The sequence below is a fragment of the Heterodontus francisci genome, chromosome 6, assembly GCF_036365525.1.
Source record: "Heterodontus francisci isolate sHetFra1 chromosome 6, sHetFra1.hap1, whole genome shotgun sequence".
In the NCBI taxonomy this organism is placed as follows: Eukaryota; Metazoa; Chordata; class Chondrichthyes; order Heterodontiformes; family Heterodontidae; genus Heterodontus; species Heterodontus francisci.
Window position 1 is genome coordinate 111102664 of NC_090376.1, and position 27406 is coordinate 111130069.

Sequence of the window (27406 nt, forward strand, 5' to 3'; positions counted from 1 at the left end):
ATCCAATAAATAACAGGACTGAAAAACAATGTTGGCTTTTATTTATTTCCCTCCCTCTGAATGGAATTGCTCCCTGAAAATTGGATGCAGCATATTCGAAGGGGGTTAAAGTTGGAAATGCGGAGCATATAACCTGACTGAGTCAGCGTGCTTCCATCATGATACTATCTTCCAGCATGAACGAACACTTGAACCAGCTCAGTGCATTTAGCAGGACAACAACTTGGAGGTTGCTGTTCTAATGACAGATTAACCAATTCCACAATAATGTTGCTTTCCATTGTCAGAAGAATGAGGTAGATTGTATTATTTATATTTGTGAGTGCAGCCAATGTAACATTAAAACACCTCTTTTTTTCATCTGTCCTAACTCACTAGCAATGCATGAAGGTTAGTAGTGGCACAAAGGAACCAACAGTTTTGGTTAAAAGGCTACTGATGATTTGCAATCAATAGCCCGCTAATAACCAATACTTCATCCAAGGATTGTGAAGAAATAAAAGCAAAATACCATGGGTGCTGGAAATCTGAAATAAAAACTGAAAATGCTGGAAATACTTAGCAGGTCAGGCAGCACTCATTGGAGAGGGAAACCGTTTGCATTTCAAGTCAATGACCTTTTGTCAGAATCTGTTAAAGAAATGTTAGTGCTATGTGACGCATGGCATTAAAAAATCTTTGCTGGCAACTAATTCCTGCATATCAAATTCTGATGCTCTGGAGGAAGTTAACACTCAGTGCAGTAACTAGATAACGTTACACTAACGTGCTATCTAAGCACTTGTACATGCAGTGCTGCTTACCAATTTATTTGCTGGAGGTTGGATTTAGTGATCCACCAGCACTGCAATTGCTAAGCGGGGAAGTTTGCTCATGATATTGGGTGCCACACAATGGTCTAAAAATTGGTATCAAAGTAATGGTGAGGTTAGTAGCACTCACGGTTATTTAAGGGCCAATGCCACATCAACTTCAGATGAGGTCAGATATACATTTAAACATGGCAACTGAGAAGCTGATGTCAGAGATACGCCACTCTGCCGTTAGCTTTGCAAAAATGGAATTATATCTGGTTCCCCATTAAGTAATGCGAGGTTCCTGTACATGCCAATGAAACTTGCCACAGAAAGATAATTCAAGTCTAAGTATTATTTTATTAAGATTTAGGCTGAACTTCCTCATCAGTTCCACTTTCCTGCCCTTTCCCATTTTCCTTCATTCCCTTAGCGCCCAAAAATCTATTGATACAGTCTTGAATATACTCATCGACTGAAGTACAGAATTTCGAAGATCCACAACTCTGAGTGAAGAAATTTCTCCTCATTTCAGTCCTAAATAGCCAACCCCTTATCCTGAGACTATGACCATAGAGACCATAGCTCTAGACTCTCCAGCCAGAGGAAACAGCCTCTCATCATCTACTCTGTAAAGCCCTCTAAGAATTTTATGTTTTAATGAGATCACCTCTCATAAACCCCAGAGACTATAGGCCCCTTCTACTCAATCTCTTCTCATAGGACTGTCCTCTCATCCCAGGAATCAGTCTAGTGAACCTTTATTGCACCCCTCTGAGGCAAGTATATCCCTCCCTTGGTAAGCAGGCTGAAACTATATGCAGTTCTCCAGGTGTGGTCGCACCAAAGCCCGATATAATTGCAGCAAGATTTCCTTACTCTTGTACTGCAACCCCTTGCAATAAAGGTTAACATAACATTTGCCTTCCTAATTTGTGATTCTTCAAGTGCCTTGTTACTACATTCTTACGAATAGACTCTAGCATTTTTCCTACTGATGTCAGGCTAACTGGCCTGTATTTCCCCATTTTCTCTCTCCCTCTTCCTTCAACGGTAGGATTTGCTATCTTCCACCACACATGGACTGTTCTAAAATCTAGGGAACTTTGGAAGATCAAAAACAATGGGCTGACTTTTGAAAACTCACCACCAATCTCGGCAGCAAACAGCACAAAAGTGGCGATGTACATGCGACTTGTGCACCACTGAGCTGCTGCAATATTTCACGCGGCAGCTCATTTACATGAAGGGGGCGGAAAGACCACCCCCGACTGGTGGTCGAGGGGGCGGCCGCTCTGTCCCCGGCAATGGCATCCGGCGCCACCGTGTAGGCGCCGCGCTGTTTTTAAAGGCCTTCTAGCCCTTCAAGCTTTTCAGTGCTGTTTAAATTAAATAAAATGTTATTACAACTTTGAATCCCGTCTTCCACCCTCCCCCCAATGAGTAATCTATATATAAATTGCCCTCTTGCCACCAGAAAAAACTTTTATTCATATCCCAAACTTTCCCCCCCAAATTTTATTCCCTTTGACCTGCAATTCCTTCCCACCATCCCCGCAACCAATCATGTTTGTTTTTGCCAGTCCCCAGCCTGCCCTGAAAGACTCACTCCTCCTCTCCTCCCTCCCCACCAGTGTCACGCCTCGGATCTCCAAACGGAGATCCGAAGGCGCGGGAGTTCCGGCCACCGGCTAGAATATCGGCTTGGGACTGCCGACAGGACAAGATAAGTGTAATTTGCATGTATTTAACTTTATTCAAATATTGAAATTAAGGCTTCGCCACATAGTGGCGGAGCGGCTGTCCTGAGGCTTCGCCGCCGCTGGTAAAATGCAGCGGGGCCTTCCCGGCGTTGAGGCCCGTGGCGGGCCTTTCCCAGAAGTGTTTTCCGGGGTCCCCGCCATGACCCCGACATCGGGGGGGGGGGGGGGGGTGGGGGGGAGTGGGGGGGCTGATAAATTCAGCACAATGCATTCATTATCTTTGCAGCCACCTCTTTTAAACCCCTAGGATGTAGGCCATCAGGTCTGGGGATTTGTTAGTTTTTAGACCATTAATTTCTTCAGTACTTTTTCTTTACTAACATTAGTTACTATAAGTTTCTCCCCATAATTTTTGAGATGTTCTTTTAGTCTTTGACTTGTCCTCCAAGTTTCTTTTACCAATTTGGTTTACCCAGTGTGTATGAAGATTGAAGTCCCCATGCCTATTGCATTTTTCTTGTTGCATGCTCCTCTAATTTCCTGATGTATACTCTATCCAACATCATTACTGTTACAGCGCCTATAAACTACTCACACCAGTATTTTTCTGCCCTTTGTTATTTTTTACCTCCACCAATTCTGATTCTACATCCTGATTTTCTACCAGACACTACATATTTATTTACCATCTCTGTCATTTTCTTATTCCTCATTATAATTTCGCCTGTCTATGCTTCTAAGAGTCCCACCTTTACTTTTGTTAATCTCTTTAAAAATACTTGTAAAAGTTCTGACAATCAGGTTTTATATTTCTTGCTAGATACTCTCATATTCTTCTTTTCCCTCCCTTTATCAATTTCTTGGTTATCCTTTGCCGATTTCTAAAACACTCTCAATCCTCAGATTTACTCTTCTTACTGGCAACTTTGTAAGTCTCTTCTTTTAATCTGATGCTGTCCTTCTTAACTTCTCCAGTTAGCCATGGTTGTACCACTTTCCCAGTAGAGACTTTACTCCCCAAGGAGATGTATATTTGTTGAAAATTATGAAGTATCTCTTTGCAATGTTTGCATTTCTTATCTACCATCATATCTTTTAATCTAATTTCCCAATCCATCTGAGCCAACTCACCTCTCATACCTCCATATTTGGCTTTGTTTAAATTGAAGACCCCAGTTTCAGACTTAACCATATCACTCAAAACATTAAGATAAAATTCTATCATCTTATGATCATTCTTCCCCAGAGGGTCCCTTACTACAAAATTACTTATTAACCTTGTCTCATTAGACAATACTAGATATATAATAACCGTTCCCTGATGGTTCTTCAACATATTGTTCTGGAAAACTGACTCAATTGCATTCCATGAACTCGTCCTCCAAGCTCCTTTTGCCACTTTGGTTTGCCCAGTGTGTATGAAGATCAAAGTCCCCATGACTATTGCATTTTCCTTGTTGCATGCTCCTCTAATTTCCTGATTTATACTCTATCCAACATTATGATTACTGTTACAGGGCCTAAACTACTCACACCAGTATTTTTCTTCCCTTTGCTATGTCTTACCTCCACAAATTCTGATTCTACATCCTGATTTTCTGGGCTAAGATCCTTCCTCACGATAGTTGTCATGCAGGCCCCCACCTGCCAAGAATAAGACACATTAATTTTGCCACGTGGACATTAAATTTCAAATTGTAGCTGGGAAGAAGAGAAGGCCTGTTACAAGGAATTGCCAGGACCCTGGCCAGAAAGACATTTTTGCTTATTAGCAGACAGTGTTGGAACAAAGGACCATTCCCTGACCCACCCAATACACAAAGCCAGAAGTGATTATACCAGTCACGTAACCACCCTGCTGGCCAACATGGGGAGTTTTAAATTGCAGAGACAGCGTTTGAACTGGCAGAAAGCTCTTGGCTCCTAGATTTAAAAGATCTCTCCTGGTTGGCTCGCCTGCAGCCTCTCCTGTCTGCTCCCATCTCTTTCTCATGGAACTCCAAAACCCCACTGAAGACACCTGAACCCCAAGAGAGAAAGGTCTCCTATAGTGAACAAGGTTTAAGAAGAATACTGGGCCCCAACGAAAAGCAAGATCAACCTACAAAAGGACTCTACAGTGAGCTTGAAGAACCGTAACAAACTCTTCAGATATTGACTCAAACCTTTCCACTTTATCTTTCTTCTGCTCTTTTCTGTCTCTATTTGCATGTGAGTATTGCATATGCATGCTCACATGGGTGCATCTTGTATCTGTAGGCATCAACCGAATTAGAGTTTAAGTTTAAGTTTAATAAAATTTCACCTTTCTTCTTTAAACCCAAGAAAACCTGTCTGTGCTCCTTTCTTTGCCTTATAATTGGAAAGCGGTGAACAAGGATTCACCAAGGGGGAGCTCAAAACATGTTGTGTTTAAAAATAAAGCCCTGTGACAGTAACACCAGGTGAAGGCTGAGAGGGGCCCCTAGACACCTTTCTCACCTGGTCGTAACACTGTCTCTATCTCATCCTTTATTATCAGGGCTATCCCACCTCCTTTTCCATTTTACCTATCTTTTCTAAAAGCCAAGTCACCCTTTAGCAAGTTGTCTTTCCTTCTCTTCATTTCTCTTTCTGTACCTGATTTGACATTGAATTGACCCAATATAATTTACACTTACTTGTACAGTCCTTGCACTGATTATTTCACAATTATTCAATCTGATTAGTTAAGCAGAAACACAGATTCCTGTAGAGGATGGTGCATTGTTTCCTTCTCCCACTTTCAACAACTTGCCACACGGAATATAATAGACATTAAATGGGCAATTAAATGTCCCAATTAACAGTAGTTGCTATTTGTTGACTGGTTACAGAAATCTTTGAGCCATTGGTCTTCTGTCCTTGGCACAGTTACTTGGGAATGACTGAAGAATTGTGCCTTAGAAGACTGAGGCTAAGCAGAGAGTCTATGACAGAGCTCTGCCACCCCATCTACACTCATCTGTATTACTCTTAATTGAAGGGATGTATAGAGTGAAAGCATGGCTTCTGGAAGAGAAAGACTATCATCTGCAGGCAGGGCTCATCATACCTTTAGGCAATCCATGGACAGAAGCAGAGCACAGCTACAATGAAGTTTGTGCTACAAACAGCATGGTTATTGAATGCCATCTTGAATCACCACTTCAGATTTTTGACCATTTAACAGTACAACTCTTTTCTCCACCCCTACCCCCAGTTTCATGAAGAAACAAAGTCTGTTAAGTCCTCCTTAACTTTGCCCTGAAACAGGCAAACAAGATTGCAAAGCTGCCATGCTGGGCTGGATTTTATATGGCCCTTGGAGACGGGCTGGGAGGTGCGGTGAGGGGGGGTGGGGGCCACACAAAATTGCGTGGGGTGGTGTTGGAAAGCGTGGGGTGGTGTTGGACAGCGTGCCTGACATTATCCTGTCGTCTTGCCATTTTTTCTGTGACGGGCACCATGGCGGATGGGAAGTCTGCTGGGAGGCCAATTAAGCCACTTCAGTGGCCCATTCCTAAGGGTCAGTTAAGGGCCACCTCCTACCTCCACTGAACATCAGAGAGGCCCGTTGCCATGTGGAAAGATCGCTAGATGAGAGCTGGTGGACTCAGGAGGGGCCCCTCCACTGGCGCAATCCATGGCCTATGGAGGTCTCACGGCAGCAAGAACTCCCCCAACCTCGCCGTCCACCTCCCACCCCCTCACCAGGGCCTGCCTGAATGGGCCCAGCAACCCCGACCCCACTTATCTTGGTCCTGGAGTCTCTTCCATCTGCGCTGCTCTAGGCCTCCTGCAGTACTGGCAGTGGCCACCAGTCCCAGTGGCGTTGCTGGTACTGTTGAGCTGCCAGCTCTCCGATTGGCCAGCAGCTCTTGGGGCAGGATCGTGTTCCTTAAAGGAAAAGCAACCCCGATGGCAGGCAGTTGCAGGCAGTTAATTGCCTGGCTGCCGTTGAATTTTGCTGGGTGTCTAATATTGGGCGAGGCAGGGTTGCCCCCCCACCTTCCGGCCTGTCGCTGGGACACCTGTCGCCAATATAAAATTCAGCCCGCTGTTTCTCTCACGCCAGAATTACACTGGTTAGCCGCCTCTTATTGATCAACATTTCCAACAAAGGGGAATTAAATTTGGTAGAGCAAGTTTTATTTCATGATTACTTGTGCTTGTACGCAACTATAGACTTAGCTTGCAATTCACATTATTCTGTTGATGTGACTAATAGGTCTGAACTGGCAGATTTTTACTTTAGAATTGGAGCTGGACTCAGGGTAGCATTGAAAAATCTATTCTTCACATTCTGCCAGCCTTGTTTCCTCATTTACTTTACACTTTACACCTGCAATGTTTACCTATCATCCACAAGGTAAATGGTTAAAAATGACTGTTCACTCTGTTTCTCTAATGTTTTCACCAATCTTCAGTTGATGTTATGGCAGATGATCAGGAGAACTCAGTAGAAAAAATAAGTTAACTGATTATAAAATGAACTATAATTTCGAGCAGTGAATAAAGGCACTGTTAAAAATTCAAAAAGGGATTAGATCAAATCTAAAATCTAGTAATACAGTGGTATGTGTTTAAAAAATTGAAAGGCATCAATTTGCAACCTCATTGCAATCCAAGATGGCAGAAAATCATTTTCAATATTATGTCACTAGCTTTTTAAATGGATCTTTAATATGCTTGTGATGTGTGTTCCATACATTAACATATTAAATACTACATTTCAACTGATTTTTCTCCCACAAGACCAGAAGTCTCCCATCACAAAATGCTGAATCTGGTTAGTCATTGAACCATTGACTTTTTTTTTTCAGACTTACATTGGACATATTTTGCTGCTGGTAAATCCATATAAAGAACTTCCAATATATTCCACCATGGTAAGTACCATTTATTTTTCATTGAAATAGAGCACATTTTCTGAGTTATCCCTCTTTGCACAGAGACCCACTGGATTGGGGAAGCTCAAACCATTTTGTTTAGAGGTTGGCAAGACAAATTCCATGTCCTCCTGATTTAACAGTCCTCAGATTAATAGCAGGAGAAATGTGACTTAGAGGTGCTACTTTCGCAATGAGTCTCCAGTCCGAGCTCCCATTGAAAAAGAGAGAGTGTCTGCATTGGGATTGAGGAGTCTTAATTATGATCCGAATAAATGCAGTATTTTTTTCTCTCCATGATACTGGGTTAAGTAGGCATTCAGTAGTGTATTGCTGGCTGATCAACTTGCATCACGTGTCCCACTGGCTTGCGCTCCGATCATCCCAACCCAAGTTTACACCATAATTTCCTGGAATACTCATTTGCATATGTCACAGCAAGCATAGTGGTACACCATGGACCTCAGAAGTGGCATGACCAATGATGGACCCTGGGAACCTTTGGTGGAAGTACTATAAAAAGCTCAGAGCAGATGCACCTGGCCTGGAATCCTCTGCTCCTCCTCTATAATAATGATGGACAGGAAAACTTCCGGTGGGGAAGCCATTGCAGCTACTTTTCGCTCCTTAAAGCTTTGAGAGAGATGGTAGTTTCTAAAATATCAGCTTCAGGCACTCACAGAGCTCAGAGAACTTAAGATGTCAGTAAGAAACAAGCAACAAAAGGAAAACAGAATTCCAAAGTGGCTTCCCAGTGGGAGTTCCCCTGTTCGTCATTATTATAAGGGAGGGGCAGAGGATTCCATGACAGGTGGCTTCTGTTCTCAGCTTTTTATAGTACTTCCACCCAAAGCTCTTAGTGTCCATCATTGATCATGCCACTTGGAAGGTCCGCAGAGGTGAAGCTGCATAGCTGGATTAGTCTTCCCTGGCTGAGAATGATGTGACAGTCATACATTACACTGCTGGTGACCTCCAGCCCATCTACACCTCAATTTCTCAAGTTACTGCATGCCTATGAAAGCCTGGCAGAAATCCAGTAAATTGACATTCGCAGCTGTTTTGAATAGGTGTGGGTTATGTTATTGAGATTTGTACAGAGTTCTTACTGAAGTCTTAGCAAATTACAGAGTGCTATGAAAACAGCCTTAGTTCTCTTGTGTTGTATTTCCTCTGTCTTTTGCACTGGAAGATGGTATTACGATATAGATATGCCATTGTTATGGTACAAATTTCCAGGAAATTCCCAGCAACTTTATGGTTATTTATGTTGCTTTGCAGTACGTTTCTCTCTTGGCGGTAAAAAATGTTTTTCTGCGATCCCACGTTTCCACACATGCTAGGGAGGCACATAATGCACTTCCTGCCTGAGATTATCTATCCATTAGTTTTACCCAACCATGAATCTACTATTCCTTCCTACCCTTGTTCCTTTTTCTGGAAATCATTCCCAATTTGGGAACTGTGTCCCTCTCTACCATGTGGAAATGCAGGTATTTGACATCTACTCCTGCAGTGAAGTATGAAGCTGAGAGTTGCAGGAGGTGGAATTTTCTGAGCTTGTAAGGTTGCGTGGACTAAGTTGCCTCACACAAAGTAAGCGCATTCAGCTCTATACAGTGGTTATCTCCAAGCTTTCTGCAAGAGTAGGAATGGTGCTATTAACCTATAGAGAAGCAAAAATCGGGGAATGCTTACCAAGTCAGATGGATTTTGTCTGCTAAGGTCTGGACAAGATCGAGGATCCGCAGCCAGTAATTGGATAAGAAGGTCAGGAATTCAGCCTGATGGCCAAAATATTCCACAATAAAAGATTAAACATAACATTGTAAAAAATAAATATCACCAGCCATCCTCCCAATAACTCTGCAGAATTAGAAGCCAGTATTTCAATACTGCTGAAATTCTATAAGCCACCAACTAGTGGGAAAAGTTAGAGGAACAAATTTACTAGGAAATTATAGAAAGGTGCAAAAACTATAGAGTATTTATAAAGGGGGACTTTAATTATCCTAATATAGACTGGAATAGTAATAGTGTAAAAGGCAGAGGGAGGACGTGTTTTTAAATGAGAATTTTCTCCATCAGTATGATTCCAGTCCAATGAGGAAGGAGGCATTGCTGGATTTGGTTCTGGGGAACAAGGTGGGACAAATGGATCAAGTGTCAATCGGGGAACATTTGGGGAACAGTGATCATAGTATTATAAGGTTTAAATTAGCTATGGAAAAGGACAATGAGCAATCCAGAGTAAAAATAATTAATGGGGGACAACCAATTTCAATGGGATGAGAACAGATCCGGCTCAGGAAAACTGCAGTCAAAGATTGGCAGGTAAAACCATACTTGAACAATGGTCTGCTTTTAAAGAGGAGATAGTTCGGGTACAGTCAAGGTACATTCCCATGAGGTAGAAAGGTAGGATAAACAAAGCCAGAGCTCCCCGGATGACGAAAGAGATAGAGAGTAAGATGAAACAGATAAAGGGTGTGTATGACAGTTGTCAGGTTGATAATACAAGTGAGAACCAAGCTGAATATAGAAAGTTCAGAGGGGAAATGAAAAAAGAAATAAGAGCAGCAAAAAGAGAATATAAGAGACTGGCAGCCAACATAAAAGGGAATCCAAATGTCTTCTATCGGCATATAAATAGTAAAAGGCCGGTGAAAGGAGGAGTCAGGCCGATTAGTGACCAAAAAGGGGATTTACACATGGAGGCAGAGGCCCTGGCTGAGGTACTAAATGAGTACTTTACATCTGTCTTTACCAAGAAAGAAGACGCTGTCAAAGTCGTAGTGTAAGAGGAGGTCATTGAAACACTGGTTGGACTAAAAATAGATACAGAGGAGGTAATTAGAATGGCTGGCTGTACTTAAAGTTGATAAGTCACCAGGACTAGATGAGATGCATCCAAGGATACTGAGGGAAATAAGGGTGGCATTTGAAGAGGCACTAGCCATAATCTTCCAAACTTCCTTAGATATAGTGGTGGTACCAGAGGACTGGAGAATTGCAAATGTTACACCTTTATTCAAAAAAGTGTGTAAGGATATGCCCAGCAACTAAAGGCCAGTTAGTTTAACCCTCAGTGGTGGGAAAGCTTTTAGGAATGATAATCTGGGATAAAATTAACAGTCACTTGGACAAATGTGGATTAATTAAAGAAAACCAGCATGGACTTGTTAAAGGCAAATCACATCAACTAATTTGATTGAGTTTTTCAATGAGGTTAACAGAGAGGGTTGATGAGGACAATGCAGTTGATGTGGTGTATATGGACTTCCAAAAGGCATTTGATAAAGTGCCACATACCAGGCTTGACAGCAAAGTTGAAGCCCATGGAATAAAAGGAACAGTGGCAGCGTGGATACAAAGTTGGCTGAGTGACAGGAAACAGAGAGCATTGGTGAACAGTTGTTTTTCAGACTGGAGGAATGTATATAGCAGGGTTGCCCAAAGATTGGTGTTAGGATCACTGCTTTTCTTGACCTATTCTAATGAGCTAAACTTGGGTGTACAGGCAAAATTTCAAAATTTGCAGATGACACAAAACTTGGAAGTATTGTGTACTGTGAAGAGGATAATAATAGACTTCATGAGGACATAGGCTGGTGGAATAAGTGGACACGTGGCAGATGAAATTTAATGCAGAGGAGAGTGATGTGATACATTTTGAAAGGATGAATGAGAAAAGGCAATATAAAATAAGGATACAATTCAAAGGGGTAGAGGGACCTGGGGGTATAAGTGCACAAATCGATGAAGGTGGCAGTGCATGTTGAGAAAGTAGTTAATAAGACATGCAGGATCCATGGCTTTATAAATAGAGGCTTAGAGTACAAAAGCAAGGAAATTATGTTGAGCCTTGACAAAACACTGGTTCAACTTCAACTGGAGTATTGAGTCCAATTCTGGGCACCATATTTTTAGTTTTAGTTTTAGTTTTAGAGATACAGCATTGAAACAGGCCCTTCGGCCCACCGAGTCTGTGCTGACCATCAACCACCCATTTATACTAATCCTACACTAATTCCGTATTCCTACCACATCCCCACCTGTCCCTATATTTCCCTACCACCTACCTATACTAGGGGCAATTGCTAATGGCCAATTTACCTATCAACCTGCAAGTCTTTGGCTTGTGGGAGAAAACTGGAGCAACTGGAGGAAACCCACGCAGACACAGGGAGAACTTGCAAACTCCACACAGGCAGCACCCAGAATTGAACCCGGGTCGCTGGAGCTGTGAGGCTGCGGTGTTAACCACTGCGCCACTGCATTAGGAAGAATGTGAAGACTTTGGAGAAGATGCAGAAAAGATTGATGAAAATGGTTTAGGGGATGAGAAACTTAAGTTATGTGGATAGATTGGCAAAACTGGAGCTGTTCTCCTTGGAGAAGAGAAGGTTAAGAGGAGATTTGATAGAGGTGTTCAAAATCATGAGTGATCTGGACAGAATAGATAGGCAGAATTGTTGAGAACTAGAGTAACAGGTATGGTACCAGAGGACTGGAGGACAGCTGACATTGTGCCATTGTTTAAAAAGTGAGAAAGGGACAGATTGAGTAATTATAGGCTAGTCAGCCTAACATCGGCGGCGGGAAATAGATTAGAAAAAAATTCTGAGCAACAGGATAAATCTTCATTTAGAAAGACACAGGTTAATCAAAGACAGTCAGCATGGATTTGTTAAGGGAAGGTTGTGTCTGACTAACATGATAGAATTTTTGAGTAGGTAATAAGGAGTGTCGATGAGGGTGTTGCTTTCAATGCAGCCTATATGGATTTTAGCAAGGCTTTTGATAAGGTCCCACATGGCAGACAGGTCATGGAAGTAAGAGCCCATGGGATCCAATGCAAAGTGGCAATTTGGATCCAAAATTGGCTCAGGGGCAGGAAGCAAATGGTAATGGTCGATGGATGTTTTTGTGACTGGAAAGCTATTTCCAGTGGGGTTCCATAGAGCTCAGTACTAGGTCTCTTGCTTTTTGTGGTATGTACTAATGATTTGGACTTGAATGTAGTGAGTATGATTGAGAAGTTTGCAGACGATACAAAAATTGGCTGTGTGGTTGATAATGAAGAAGAAAGACGTAGATTGCAGGAAGATATCAATGGACTAGTCAGATGGGCATAATAGTGGGAAATGAAGTTCAATCTAGAGAATTGTGAGGTAATGTAATTAGGGAAGGCTAACATGGCAAGAGAACACAACTGGACAGCTGGACTGCTGCTTGCAGTTCTGGTCACTGCACTATAGGAAAGATGCGACTGGAGAATTTGAATTAGGCTTGGGTTGTTTTCTTTGGAAAAGAGGAGGCTGAGGGGAAACCTAATTGAAGTGTATAAAATTATGAAGGATCTAGATAGAGTGAACAGGAAGGCCCTATTCAGGGCCAGAGGTGAGAGATTTAGAGGGAATTCGAGGGGGAATCATTTCACCCAGAGGTGGTGGGGGTGGGGGGGTGGGGGGGGGGTGTGGGATCTGGAACTCACTGCCTGAAAGGGTAGTAGAAGCAGAAACCACCATAATAATTGAAAAATACTTAGATATGCATTTGAAGTGTCATAACCTACAAGACTACGGACCAAGAGACGGAAAGTGGGATTAGGCTAGATGGATCAGCTGGTGCTGACACAATGGGCTAATGGCCTCCTTACATGCTGTAAATTTGTATGATTCTATGGCATCGATGTAAGATGATTGGCAAAAGAACCAGAGGCAACATGAGGAAAAGCTTTTTGTGTAGGAAGTGGTTAGATCTGGAATGCAGTGCTTGAGTGTGTGGTGGTAGCAGATCAATCATGGCTTTCAAAAGGGAATTGAATAATTATCTGAAGAGAAAAGATTTTCGGGCAACGGGGATAAGGCTGGGGAGTGTGACTATCTGAGCTACTCTTACAGAGAGCTGCCATGGACACGACAGGCTGAATGGCCTCCTTCTGTGCTGCAACCATTCTATGATTCCAATACCAAATACAATTCCTGGTTATGGTTCCACTCTTGATTGCTGTCCAGCAACCCTTGATGGAAGAGTGAGTGTGTGTAAAAGAAAAACTGAGACAGAACTGTAATGCTTCCATTAATTAAAAGCACAGCAAAATTCACTGGCAAGCCTCACACATGAATATTGACAACTTGGTTGAAGTATCAGAAGATGCTTGTCACCTGTGGAACTACATACCAGCAATGGAAGGAGAGAAAATTGCTTTGAAATGTGCAAATTTCTGATAATATGATTTTCTTAGTTGATCTTTAATTGCAGAGAAATAGGCATTCTCCTGTTTTTCGTTAAAGGGATTTGCCTTCCTAATACAAGCAGATACAACACAGGTCAACTGCACAACTTGATTGGAAATTTAGGCTTTTGACAAGTCTGGATGCCAATCTGAAGATGTGTGAGCCATGTACGCTTAATACAGCTGTATACAGAGCAAGCTACACCTTGAACTAACTTGTCGCAGCTCAATTAATTCCAGGTGGGCAACCAGGGCAGAAAATGCATATTTTGAAGGATTACCAAATCACAAGGACATAGGTCAACAATGAACATAAGTAATTAAAGGAAATATCATGCCCTCTGTTTCATTTCTAAATATTGTCTATTGCTCTGTGTAATCCAGCGTAAGTATGTACATTTATTAGCTTTAAACTGCTAGATCGTTGTAATAATAAATGTTATAATTATTTGGGAGATTTTTCTTTGTCCCTATGCATAAAAGTTCCAATTAAATCAGTGACCTTTATTGTGAAATTATAGACAGTGTAGACTACAAAAAAAGATGCATTAAGCCTTATTTCTGAACATTATAGTATCAGAAGCTTTTAATCCTTTTAAATTAACATCTTTTCCATTCAGTGACACATTCATGAGACACATCAACATGTCCAAATCCTAATTTAAAATCAAAATAGTCAAAACAATATTTCATCTACATATAGGAGTATGTATTTTGAATTAGTGCACTTAGAATAGAGCATTCCCTGACTAGAATATATATTGGTTCTTCAGGACCGAGTTCAACACACTCTGCATGATTTTCTGCCCATTCATTTTAGTATATGATCCATTGATTCCAAGCCAGAGTTCCTGATAAATGCTCTGATAAAAACAAATTCTGGTGTGTGAAGTGTTAATGTGTAACATCTACTTCATAACAAGAACTTCAAACCTCTGTTTATCATTTAGTTAAATAATAGATTACTTATAATCATGATAGCTCAGAAATTACACAGTGTAATGCTATGCATGAACAGCAGTGTTAGCAGCGATAAGAAAAATGAACAGGAGTAGGCCCGAAGGCCCACCGAGCCTGCACCGCCATTCATTAAAATTATGGCTGAACTCTACATCAATTCCACTTTCTTGTCCTATCCCCATATCCTTTGTTTCCCTTAATGCTCAATAATCTATTGATCTCAATCTTGAATAGACACATTGAATAAGCATCCAGAGTCCTCTGGGGCAGAGAATTCCCAAGATTCACAACCCTCTGAGTGAAGAAGTTGGCAACTTGCTATGGTGAAATTTGAACTCACACACGAGTTGCTAGTCTAGTGCAATAAAGATCACATAACCATATCACTTGATAATAGATAGGATGATTTACAAAGGAGTAAAGGGTTATGGGGTGGCGAGGGCAAGCAGGAAAGTGGAGTTAAGGGCACAATCAGATCAGCCATGATCTTATTGAATGGCGAAGCAGGCCTGAGGGGCCCAATGGCCTACTTCTGCTCTTATTTCTTATTTTCTTATGCGGGGATTGATGCTTATCTTTGGATCAAGAAAGATGCCAAGGTTTCACATCATCTGACCAAGTGGCCATATGAGGAAAGAGCAAGAGAGTGTACTTTATTGTGGATACCCTAACAACCTTGACGATTCCAATGTTCAGTTGAAGGAAGTTGTGAATCATCCATGACTAAATTGTCAGACTTAGACAAGTTTAGACAGGATTGGCAAACCTCCATGTGTTAAACTCTAAATTGACAGACTGTTTGTCTGACATCCAGGAAGGGATGAGCGGAAATTTCCTCCAATTAAATGCTGGGAAGACTGAAGCCATTATCCTTGGTCCCCACCATAAACCCTGCTCTCTAGCCACCAGCTCCATCCCTCTCCTTGGAAACTGTCTGAGGCTGAACCAAACTGTTTGCAACCTTGGTATCATATTTCACCTTGAGATGAACTTCCAACCACATATCAATGCCATCACTCGGACCACCTATTTCCACCTCTGTTATATTGCTCAACTCCATTCCTGCCCTAGCATATATGCACTGAAACTCTCATCCATGCCTTTGTTACTTCTAGTATTGACTATTCCAATGTACTCCTAGCTGGCTTCCCACATTCTCCCCTCCATAAGCTTGAGGGCATCAAAAACTCTACTGCCTAAGTTCTAACTTGTCCTGAATCTCACTCACCCGTCAGCCCTATGCTCAATGACCTACATTGGCTCTCGGTTATGCAACTCCTCAATTTTAAAATTTTCATCCTTGTTTTCAAATCCCTCCATGGTCTCGTCCTCTTTTATCTCTATAACCCCCTTCAGCCACACAACCTTCCAAGATCTCTGCACTCTGAATTCTGGCCTCTTGAGCATCCCCAATTTTAATCACTTCACCATTGGTGGCCATTCCTTCAGTTTCCTCGGACCGAAGTGCCGGATTTCCCACCTTAAACCTCTCCAACTCACTTTTCTCCTTTAGAATACACTTGAAAATCTACCTCTTTGACCAAGCTTTTAGTCATTTGCCCTAATAACACCTTATGTGGCTTGGTGTCACATTTTGTTTTATAATGCCCCTGCGAAGCACCTTGGGACATTCTATTATGTTAATTATGCTATATTAATAAAAAGGTTGTTGTTGACTAGACAGTGGACAGGCACTCTGACATCACAGAGGTAGTCAAGAGGTGGGGCAAGACGATGCAGAGATAGAGCTGGTGTTATGAGCAAGAGGAGAAACTGTTGTTCAGGTGCACTGTCTGGGTTTGGGTAGGTAGGAATTGAACCACGTGAGCACAGTCCAATAGAGCTACACAAATGAGTAGAGGTGATAAGAGGAGGATAGCATCGTCTTAGGAATAGAATTCTGCAGAGAGGTCGAGGAGGACAAGGAAGAGTGACTCACTACTTTCACAGTCACAGAGGCTGTCAGTCTTTACTTTCAGTGGTGTTGCCTTGGTACGCTGAGAGCAGAAACTAGATTGGGTGGATCTAAATGGAGTTTTCAGAGAGCTAGGAGGCAATAATGCATTTGAGAGCCTCAGAGAGAAAAGGGAACTTGGAGGTAGAGAGGACCAGTACGTTAAAGTTGGATTGTTGGGGGTGGAAGGTAATGAAAGAAGTTTGAAAAGGAGAGAGATGGTGCCTGAAGAAAGGGATCATTCAGAAAATGAAATTATATTGAGAGCACAGAGTTAATTAATCAAGAGTTGAGTGGGAAGAAGCTCAAGTTTTGAGGAGGTGTGCCTTTTGGAGGATATTATCCAATGTCCTATAGGATGATCCTGGTCTAGTAGGTAATTTTGGCCAAGGAGAATGAAGCACAGTAAAAGTTCATGTGGTTGAGCCAAATCTAGCAATCAATGTCAAGATCTAATGTACATCATGTGTTTGGGTTTGAGCCTCCAGTTCAAGAAACTGCAGATGGGACTCCACCAGGGAATCTGCTAGGGATGGAAGATGGTGAGAGACTTAGTGGGGATACAGGGACATCATAGCAGAGTCAAGGGAACTATTCATGGGGAATTTTGATGAGTGGAGGGCCGGAGTTGAGTGTGTTGGCTATTTGAAAGTAAATTAGTGAGGAGGCTAAGAAAGAATTTTAATATATTTTAGGAATATGTATTTGCTTGCAAGACAAGATGGCATGTAATAGAAGAGGGAAAACAATAACAAAAGTGTCACACTCATGTGAAGTGCCACAATGAAAATATAAAACCCAAACTGAAGTTATAAAAATTGACTTTTCCTTTAAATAAAAGTGGACAATGTGCTGTAAAATGACCAGCAAAGGTCAAACAGCCTGGCCCTGTATATTGAAACTGTTTTACTGTCTGTTAAGGACAAACGGATACATTCCAAGGTAAAAGGTGTCAATTACACCCATTCTGAACCCATCAAGAGACATTTTTGAATTGAATGGGTTCTTCTGAAACAAGTAAGGTATGAAGTAGCCACATCCTCGTCCATTGTTGGTCACGGCAGGGAGGGGGCTCTACGTCTCCTAACAAAGTTAACATGCGAGAGATTTTAGCCTTAAAAGGTAGATCTCTGGAAAGAGAGGGAGAGAATCAGAACAACATCACAAAAGCCTGTCCAGCCAAGAGCTGTAGGAGGTTCTGCAAAAACCTAAGGAGGAGCACCACTGTGAATTCTACTTGTTACAACAGAGTACTGAAAGTGATCACCGCCTCCAGAAAAATCTACAAACAACCCAGGCCTGAAACGTTAATATAAAAATTGTCCTCCGAGAAGATTCAACAGTTTATTATGAACTCCAAACGCCTACCTCACTTCAATCTATTTATCCTTTTCCTGTCTGTCTGTCTATCTGTCTATCTATCCTTGTGCCTGTGTGTGTGGTTATGAACATTTTGGGAATGAATATTGCTCAATGAACAGTTAATCTAATGTTTTAAACCTACAAGAAAGCCTGTCACTGTCTGTTTATTTGACAAATAAAACACAAGGGGTTAAAACCCTACTGACAAAAACACTTGCTGCGGTCAACACAGGTTTCTATTCTGCCTGGCTACAGTGTTCCACCTTTGAGATTCTAATGATAAAACTACCTTCAGCTGTGCACTGTCAGGCCCCTGCACATGACTGAGCAGTGCCCAGGACAGTGGTGACTTCCCAGTGTTGCCTATTTTGTGCCTTCTCTCCCTAAATCCTTGCAGCAGGGGGACAGTGCCCAGGCAGCAAAACTAGTTTCTTTCACGCCACAATGGAGAACACCAATTCTGCAGCAATTTTGTTGATTACGTACCTAGCTTTGTCCTCCTGGTGTTAGTTCAGATCCTTAACTGTTTTCTAATTGTAGTTCACACCTGCTTAAGTAGGGGAGAGGTGAATTACTGAAATAAAAACGAGAAATGCTGGAATCACTCAGCAGGTCTGGCAGCATCTGTGAAAAGAGAAGCAGAGTTAACGTTTCGGGTCAGTGACCTTTCTTCGGAACTTCGGTGAATTACTGGTTCTCTTAGCTGACCACTCTGTGTAACATTCATAGCCAGCAGGCTGAAAGAGGGAAAAAACTAGCAAACTTTATTACTCCTAAGAAATCCTGCAGTACCTCACAGTTCACAGTTTATTACTGATTAATGTACCAGTTTTTCATAGGATAACACATCACTGGGGCTGATTCAGTCGTTGGAATTTCTGACACAAAATGCATGGATATACTTCAGCCTGTCACCAGATGGCGCTGTTGTAAGACTGTTACCTGGAAGTTTTTCTGGTCTTGTATCAGGTGCATTCGTATCACGTTCTTCTCCCATTATGTAACCAGAGGCATTTTAAACATAGAAACATAGAAAGATTTACAGCACGGAAGGAAGCCATTCAGCCCATAATGTCAGTGCCAGCTGAAAAAGAGCTATCCAACTCTCATCAAGACACAAATAATATTCTATGTGACTGTGACGAAGGTAAACTAATTCTCGCCATCCTTTTCAACCTGGCACAATTGACTACACCATCCTCCTCCAATGTCTCTCCACTATCGTCCAGCTGGGTGGGACTGCAGTCGCCTGGTTCGATTCCTATCTATCTAATTTTGGCCAGAGGATCACCTGCAATGGATTCTAATCATATAACATCACTCATCGTAATGTCCTGGCTTATCTGAGCATCTTTAGCAAAGTGGTTCAGCTTGTATCCCAATAACTTGAAAGGGATGGCATGAAAGCAAGTTATTTCTATCTTTGCTGCTTTTGTGCCTTCGGCTATGATGAACTTTTTAAAATTACCTGAGGTACTGATGACAAAACACAATTAACTTGAGTCAAAGAAACATGTTTATGCTTCAGTGCGCAAAGGCCAAAATGGATGCTCCCCATTACATGAGAAAGATATGCAACTTCAAGTCTGAAACTATAAAAGCACGTCTGTAGAACTTTAACAGCAAAAGTTTCAACATTGGCAAAATATGCCTCCTTTGGAAATCAAAGTTGTCTTGCACTGTCTGTTAAAATTTCAGCTAACTGCTGACATTCCCTTTTAAGTATATACTTTGCATGGAATGAAACTGTCTTGTGTTTACATTCATATGGGGTGTCAAATCACTCTGAATGGCTAAACCAGTTTCTTTATGGATTCACCAAATGCTTATGGCAGGTGTACAATTTAATTTTAATCCTTTTGAGTTTGATGAATCATCTTAAAATATGTTGTGGAAATAAATGTGAAAGAAAAGAAAGACTTGCACTTATATAGCGCCTTTCATGGCTTTGACAGGACATAGGAACAGGAGCCGGCCATTTAACCCCTTGCGCCTGTTCTGCCATTCAATGAGATCATGGTTGATCTGTAACCTAACTCTCTATACCTGCCTTTGCCGTATATCCCTTAATAGATTTGGTTAACAGTTTTAAAAGTAACAATTGATAGAGCATTAATTGCCATTTGCAGAAGAAAGATCCACACCCTTTGCAGGTAGAGGTGTTTCCAAACTTCACCCCTGAAGGTTCGGGCTCCAATTATTAGAATATGCCCCTTGTCCTCGACTTCCCAACCAGTTGAAATAGTGTCTATCTATCCTATCTGTTCCTGGTAATACCTTGAAATCTTTGATATAATCACCCCTTAACTTTCTAAATTTCAGGGAATACAACTCTTATTTGTGCAATCTCTCCTTGAAACTTAACCCTTGGAGTCCAGATATCATTCAGGTAAATCGATGCTGCACTCGCTCAAAGGCCATTATATCCATTCCTAAGGTGTGGTGTCCAGAACTGCTCACAGTACTTCAGGTATGGTCTAAATAGGGCTTTGTACAGCTGCAGCATGACTTCTGCCCCTTTGTATTCTAGTCCTCTTGATATAAAGGCTAGCATTCCATGAGCCTTTTTGATTATTTTCTGTCCCTGTTCGTAACATTTTAATGATCTATGTACCTGGACCACAAGTCTCTTTGGACCTCCATTTTTTCTAGCTTTTCACCATTTAGAAAATACCCCTGTTCTATTCATTTTAGGTCCAAAGTGTAAGACCTCACATTTGCCTACATTGAAAACTATTTACCACTATTTTGCTCATTCACTTAACCTATTAACATCTCTTTGTAATGTTACGCTTCCATCCTACACTGCTTACAATGCTATCTACCTTTGTGTCATTGGCAAATTTGAATATGTGGCTTTCCATCCCATCATCTAAGTCATTAATAAATATGGTGAATTGTTGAGGCCTCAACTGAGATCCTTGTGGGACATCACTAGTCACATTCTGCCAATTAGAGTACCTGCCCATTATCCCTACTTTCTGTCCCCTGTTGCTCAACCATTTTCCTACCCTGGTCAATAATTTGCCTTCAATTCCATGAGCTTCAACTTTAGCTAGCAATCTGTGATAAGGGACTTGGTCAAATGCCTTCTGGAAGTCCATATTAATAACATCCATAGACATTCCCCGGTTCAGTACTTTAGTCATCAGTTCAAAAAGTTTCATCAGATTTGTTCGGCATGACCTATCCTTTACAAATCCATGCTTGCTGTCTTTGATCAGCTGAAAATTTGCAAAGTGTTTAGTCACCCTATCCTAAATTGTAGATTCTAGTAATTTCCCAATAACAAATGTTGGACCAACTGGTCTATAATTCCCTGGTTTCCCTCTCTCACCTTTCTTAAATAACAGAGTGACATGCACAATTTTCTAATCTCAAATTGAGAGAACTTTGGAAGATTACAGTTAGGGCATCTGCATTGTTCTCACCTATTTCCTTTAAAAGCCTGGGTGGAGACCATTTGTGCTGGAGATGTAATGATCGTTAGTACCATTATTTTCTTTATCAGTTATTTTGCTTGCATTAATTTTGGTGAGTCCCTGACACTGATTCAATATTAATTTCCATGGATGTCTGGATTCTTGTGCAAAGTAATTATTCTGCATGCCTGTTATTTCTTTATTTTCATTGACGATATCACTGTTATCAGTTTTCAATGGGTCCACATTGCTCCTGACCACCTCTTTTATCTAATGTAATTGTAAAAAAATGGGTTGATTTTGATATCACTTGCGAGTTTCTTTTCAGACTTTTCATACTTTATATTGTAACTCTTACTATCTGTTTTGTTACACTTTGTTCTTTGTATCTTTCCCACTTGCCAGGATCTGCGCTATTCTTTTACAATTTTGTATCCTTTTTCTATTAGTCTTATGTTGTCACTTACCTCTTTAGTTGTCCATGGCTGCTTTTTCTAGCAAGTAGAGTTCTTGTCCCCTTGGAGGTATAAACTGGAACTTCAGAACATCCCAAACTGCTTTCCAGCCAATAAAGTACTTTTGAAATGTAGCCACTGTTGTAATGTAGGAAACACAGCAGCAATTTGTACACAGCAAGGTCCCACAAACAGCAAATAGACAGATAATAACCAGATCATCTGATGTTAGTTGGGGGATAAGTATTTGCTAGGACATCTGGAAAGGTTCCCTGATCTTTTTCGAAAGTGTCATGGGATCTTTTATGTCCACCAGAGACAGCAGACAGGGCATCAGTTTCATGTCTTATCGAAGGATGGCACCTCTGACAGTGCAGCACTCCCTCAGTACTGGAGTGTCAGCCTAGATTATGTGCTCAGGTCTCTGGAGTGGGACTTGAACCCACAACCTACTGGCTCAGGTGAGGGCACTACCAATTGCACCACAGCTGAAACCAAAATCGTTCAATAGGACATTAAAAAAAGACAATTGTTAAGGTTTGCATCTTGGCAGATTTCTTGCCATGCTCCTTTTCAAGTTATTGGTAACAATAAAACAGTACTGCGTGTGAATAAACATCTGTGAACCATTGATCATTTGTTGTCTCGTTATTTGTGTTTCAACCCTACTGATGTTAGATCCTGTAGCAGGGTCAAAGTAATTACTTCAGGAACGAATAGCTGCTCTTGTTGCTGGTGATAGCACACGTAACTTCTCTGTTTAAGAAAAGTATTAATATGAAGATCATGTGAAAGCTTCCAGTTGTTTGACTTCATCAACACAATGTGTCAGGTTCACAATGTGGAATGCTTGTTCATCTTCTGACTGAGAATTACTCATCTTTGAGTCTTGGCTTTAGTCTGTTTCGCCGTGGACCTCGTGGCCTGCATTTATGCAGGTCTCTGGCGCTTTCCTCGCTGCTGTTGCCTTGCCATCTGTTTGCCTGTGTCTAACTATTATTTTTGGCTGCGTCTTTGGAGCTATAATTCCTGCGTAGGCAGCCTCAGTGTCCTTTTACACTACACACCTTTCACAGGTCTCGAAATGCAGGACAACTTCGCGGTGAGTGGGACCAATCACACTTACCACACAGCTTGCTTGCTCTTTTCAACCTGGTTATGCTGCTGATGCTGTTGGCTGCTCCTAGTGCTTGCAGGTGTTGTTGACCAGCTATAATGGCTTTGTCCTTCCTGCCATCTTCCAGCAGTGCATCAATACTGTGACCTTTTTCTCCAAGAGGTTCTTCTGAAACACTTCAATGGGTGATGATACAATTACCAGCTCCATTAATTGCCCTGACATCTCATTTCTGAGAAATCACATTTGATGCCCTTACCACGTCATCTGCTGATGAACTTGTCTATTGATTCCTGTGGTTGTTGCCTGTAGGACATCAATTCCAGGCAGTGAATTCAAAAACTCACTCTCAATTGGAGCTGATCATCCAGCACTTTCCATATATTTGTGGAATCTTTCTGGTCCTCCTCGGATATACCTCAGGTATTGATTCTGTGAAATCTCTCATTTCCAATTGCTATCATTATTTTTACAGCCTGTTTTTCTGGTTCTGTAATTGTTTGGTCTGTGAAGCATAACTGCATTCTCTGTTGGAACTCAGATAGGATATCTAAGGCTTTTCAGTTCATACTGGAAAATTGGTATCCATCTTACTGCTGTTGTTTTGCTTTAAAACTTGCTTTAAGAACTTGCTTTAAGACCTGTTTCTGTGACTCTGAACTGTCTTCCTTTAAAAAAAAATTCTCTGTTCAGTAAACTGGCTGATTTGATTGACAGCAGCAGCTTGTCCATTTATCTAGCTTCCAGCATTCTTGTCTGTCTGTTTATATAGTTATGCAATAGGTCATACAGTCATAGAGTCATAGACTTATGCAGCACAGAAACAGGCCCTTTGGCCCATCGTGTCCATGCCGGCCATCAAGCATTCTAATCCCATTTTCCAGCACTTGGCCTGTAGCCTTGTATGCTATGGCATTTCAAGTGCTCATCTAAATACTTCTTAAATGTTGTGAGGGTTCCTGCCTCTACTACCCCATCAGGAAGTGCGTTCCAGATTCTAACCACCCTCTGGGTGAAAAATAATTCCTCAAATTCCCTCTAAACCTCCTCCTCCTTGCCTTAAATCTATGCCCCCTGGTTATTGACACCTCTGCTAAGGGAAAAAGTTTCTTCCTATCTACCCTATCTATGCCCCTCATAATTTTGTATACATCAATCAGGTCCCCCCTCAGCCTTCTCTGTTCTAAGGAAAACAACCCTAGCCTATGCAGTCTCTCTTCATAGTTGAAATGCTCCAGCCCAGGCAACATCCTGTTGAATCTCCTCTGCACCCTCTCCAGTACAATCACATCCTTCCTATAGTGTAGTGGCCAGAACTGCACACAGTACTCCAGCTGTGGCCTAATTTGGGTTTTATACAGCTCCATCATAACCTCCCTGCTCTTATATTCTATGCCTTGGCTAATAAAGGCAAGTATCCCATATGCCTTCCTAATCACCTTATTTACCTATGCTGCTGCCTTCAGTGATCTATGGACAAGTACACCAAGGTCCCCCTGACCCTCTTTACTTCCTAGGGTTCTACCATCCATTGTATATTCCCTTGCCCTGTTAGTCCTCTCAAAATGCATCACCTCACACTTCTCAGGATTAAATTCCATTTGTCACTGCTCTGTCCATCTTACCAGCCCATCTATATCGTCCTGTAATCTAAGGCTTTCCACCTCACTATTCACGACACCACTAATTTTCGTGTCGTCTGCGTACTTACTGATCATACCTCCTATATTCATGTCTAAATCATTAATGTACACTACAAACAGCAAGGGTCCCAGCACTGATCCCTGCGGTACATCACTGGTCACAGGCTTCCAATCGTAAAAGCAACCCTCGACCATCACCCTCTGCCTCCTGTCACTAAGCCAATTTTGGATCCAATTTACCAAATTGCCCTGGATCCCATGGGCTCTTACCTTCTTAACCAATCTCCCGTGTGGGAACTTATCGAAAGCCTTACTGAAGTCCATGTAGACTACATCAACTGCTTTACCCTCATCTACACGTCTAGTCACCTCCTCGAAAAATTCAGCAAAATGTGTTCGACATGATCTCCCCTTGATAAAGCCATGCTGACTATCCTTGATTAATCCCTGCCTCTCCCAGTGGAGATTAATCCTGTCCCTCAGAATTTTTTCCAATAGTTTTCCTACCACGTATGTTAGACTCGCTGGCCTGTAATTACCTGTTTTATCCCTACTACCCTTCTTGAATAATGGTACCACATTCACTGTCCTCCAGTCCTCTGGCACCTCTCCTGTGGCCAGAGAGGATTTGAAAATTTGTGTCAGAGCCCCTGCTATCTCCTCCCTTGCCTCACATAGCAGCCTGGGATACATCTCATCTGGGCCTGGGGATTTATCCACTTTAAGCCCGCTAAAACCGCTAATACCTCCTCCCTTTCAATGATAATTTGTTCAAGTATATCACAATCTCCCTCCCTGATCTCTACATCTACATCATCCTTCTCCATAGTGAACACAGATGAGAAGTAATCACTTAAAACCTCACCTACGTCTTCCAGCTCAACACACAGACTGCCACTTTAGTCCCTGAAGGGCCCTACTCTTTCCCTGGTTATCTTCTTGCCCTTAATATGCTTATAAAACGCCTTGGGATTTTCCTTTATCTTGCCTGTCTGTGTTTTTTCATCCCCCTCTTCGGTCTCCTAATTACTTTTTTCAGTAACCCCCTGCACTTTCTATATTCCTCTCGGGCCTCCACTGTTTTTGGCCCTCTGAACCTTCTTTTTTTCCTTATCCAATCTTCTATATCCCTTGACATCCAGGGTTCCCTGGATTTGTTGGTCCTACCCTTCACCTTTACGGGAACATGTTGGCCCTGAACTCTCACTTTTTCCTTTTTGAATGACTCCCACTGGTCTGATGAAGACTTTCCTAAAAGTAGCTGCTCCCAGTCCACTTTGGCCAGATCCTGTTTTATCATATTGAAATCGGCCTTCCCCCAATTTAGTACCTTTATTTCTGGTCCCTCTTTGTCCTTTTCCATAACTACCTGAAATCTTAGAGTTATGGTCACCATCCCGGAAATGCTCCCCCACTGATACTTCTACCACTTGTCCAGATTCATCCCTAAGATTAGGTCCAGTAACGCCCCTTCTCTTGTCGGACTTTCTACGTGTTGGCTCAAAAAGCTCTCCTGGATGCACTTTAAGAATTCCGCCCCCTTTAAGTCTTTTATACTAAGACTATCCCAGTTCAAATTGGGGAAGTTGAAATTCCCTACTATTATTACCCTCTTATTTTTACACCTCTCTTGTGCCTCACCAAAAACTCTGACAAAGTCCTGGTGATATCCTTCCCCAGTATCGGGCATTGTTTGAAAGTGTAATTTTAAAAAAAAAAATTGCTTTAAAAATATTCCTTAATATATCTGAGAGTAGTAACTTGGTAATAAAACCAAAAATGACTTTATCACAAAAAATACACATTTTTAATCACAGTGTCAGTCCACCAACTGTGAGTAATTTGATTTTGAATTTATGAAAATGGCTTTTAAAAAAAATGTGCAGAGCTATTTTCTAGTTAAATTGGGGCACAGGCGTCTCTGTTCCTTAGTAATTTAAAAAAACAAAGCCTTTTAAAACGTGCCGATTAATGTCCTTGAAACCAAAACATCCAACTTAATTTTCAGAGCTCCTTGAAGGCTTACGTTCGAGTGCAATTAATGGAAGCTTCCAATTGTGATTAATTCGATCTGGGGGTGTGGCCAGTTTTTTGGGCAGATCCTATTCCTAGTGCAACATTTTTTAAACTGGCAGCAAAGATAACAGAAAGTTGACTTGCCCTGAACGCAATTTTTTTTTTCTTTCATGGGATGTGGGAGTCGCTGGCTAAGCCAGCATTTATTGCCCATCCCTTATTGCCCTTGAGAAGGTGGTGGTGAGCTTCTTCTTGAACTGCTATATAGTCCTTGGATGTAGGTTCACCAACAGTGCTGTTAGGAAGGGACTACCAGGATTCTGATCCAACGACTGTGAAGGAATGGCAATATAGGTCCACGTCAGGATGGTTTGTGGCTTGGAGGGGAACTTGCATGTGGTGGTGTTCCCATGCATCTGCTGCCCTTGTCCTTCTAGGTGGTAGAGATCATGGGTTTGGAAGGTGCTGTCTAAGGAGCCTTGGTGAGTTGCTGCAGTGCATCTTGTAGATGGTACATGCTGCTGCCACTGTGCTTTGGTGGTGAAGGAAGAGAATGTTGAAGGTGGTGAATGGGGTTCCAATCAAGTGAGCTGCTTTGTCCTGAATGGTGTCGAACTTATAATTCCATGATCTTTTGAGCTGGTTGTGCCAATTTCAGGCAAGTTGCGCCAAAAAATCCGACACAAATGAGTGGAAACTCCACCTATCAGCCGAAAACTGTCTAGGTTCTCCTGAATTCCATGTCACTGTTTCCATTTTGGTATCTTCAGCAAATTTTGGCATTGGTTTCTCTATAGCCGTATCCTGTATCTCTCTCTGTATCTATCTCTTTCTCTATCTCTCTCTCTAT

General features: G+C 41.7%; 1 protein-coding gene across 4 annotated transcripts in view; it reads left to right on the plus strand.

Annotated features, from left to right (window-relative positions):
• Positions 1-27406, plus strand: part of myo16 (myosin XVI) — an 878535-nt gene that overhangs the window by 446991 nt on the left and 404138 nt on the right. For all 4 annotated transcript variants that reach the window (XM_068034136.1, XM_068034135.1, XM_068034137.1 and 1 more), the window contains one exon: positions 7321-7386. In XM_068034136.1, the coding sequence (XP_067890237.1) occupies positions 7321-7386 (66 nt within the window). The remainder of the gene's footprint in view (positions 1-7320; positions 7387-27406) is intronic.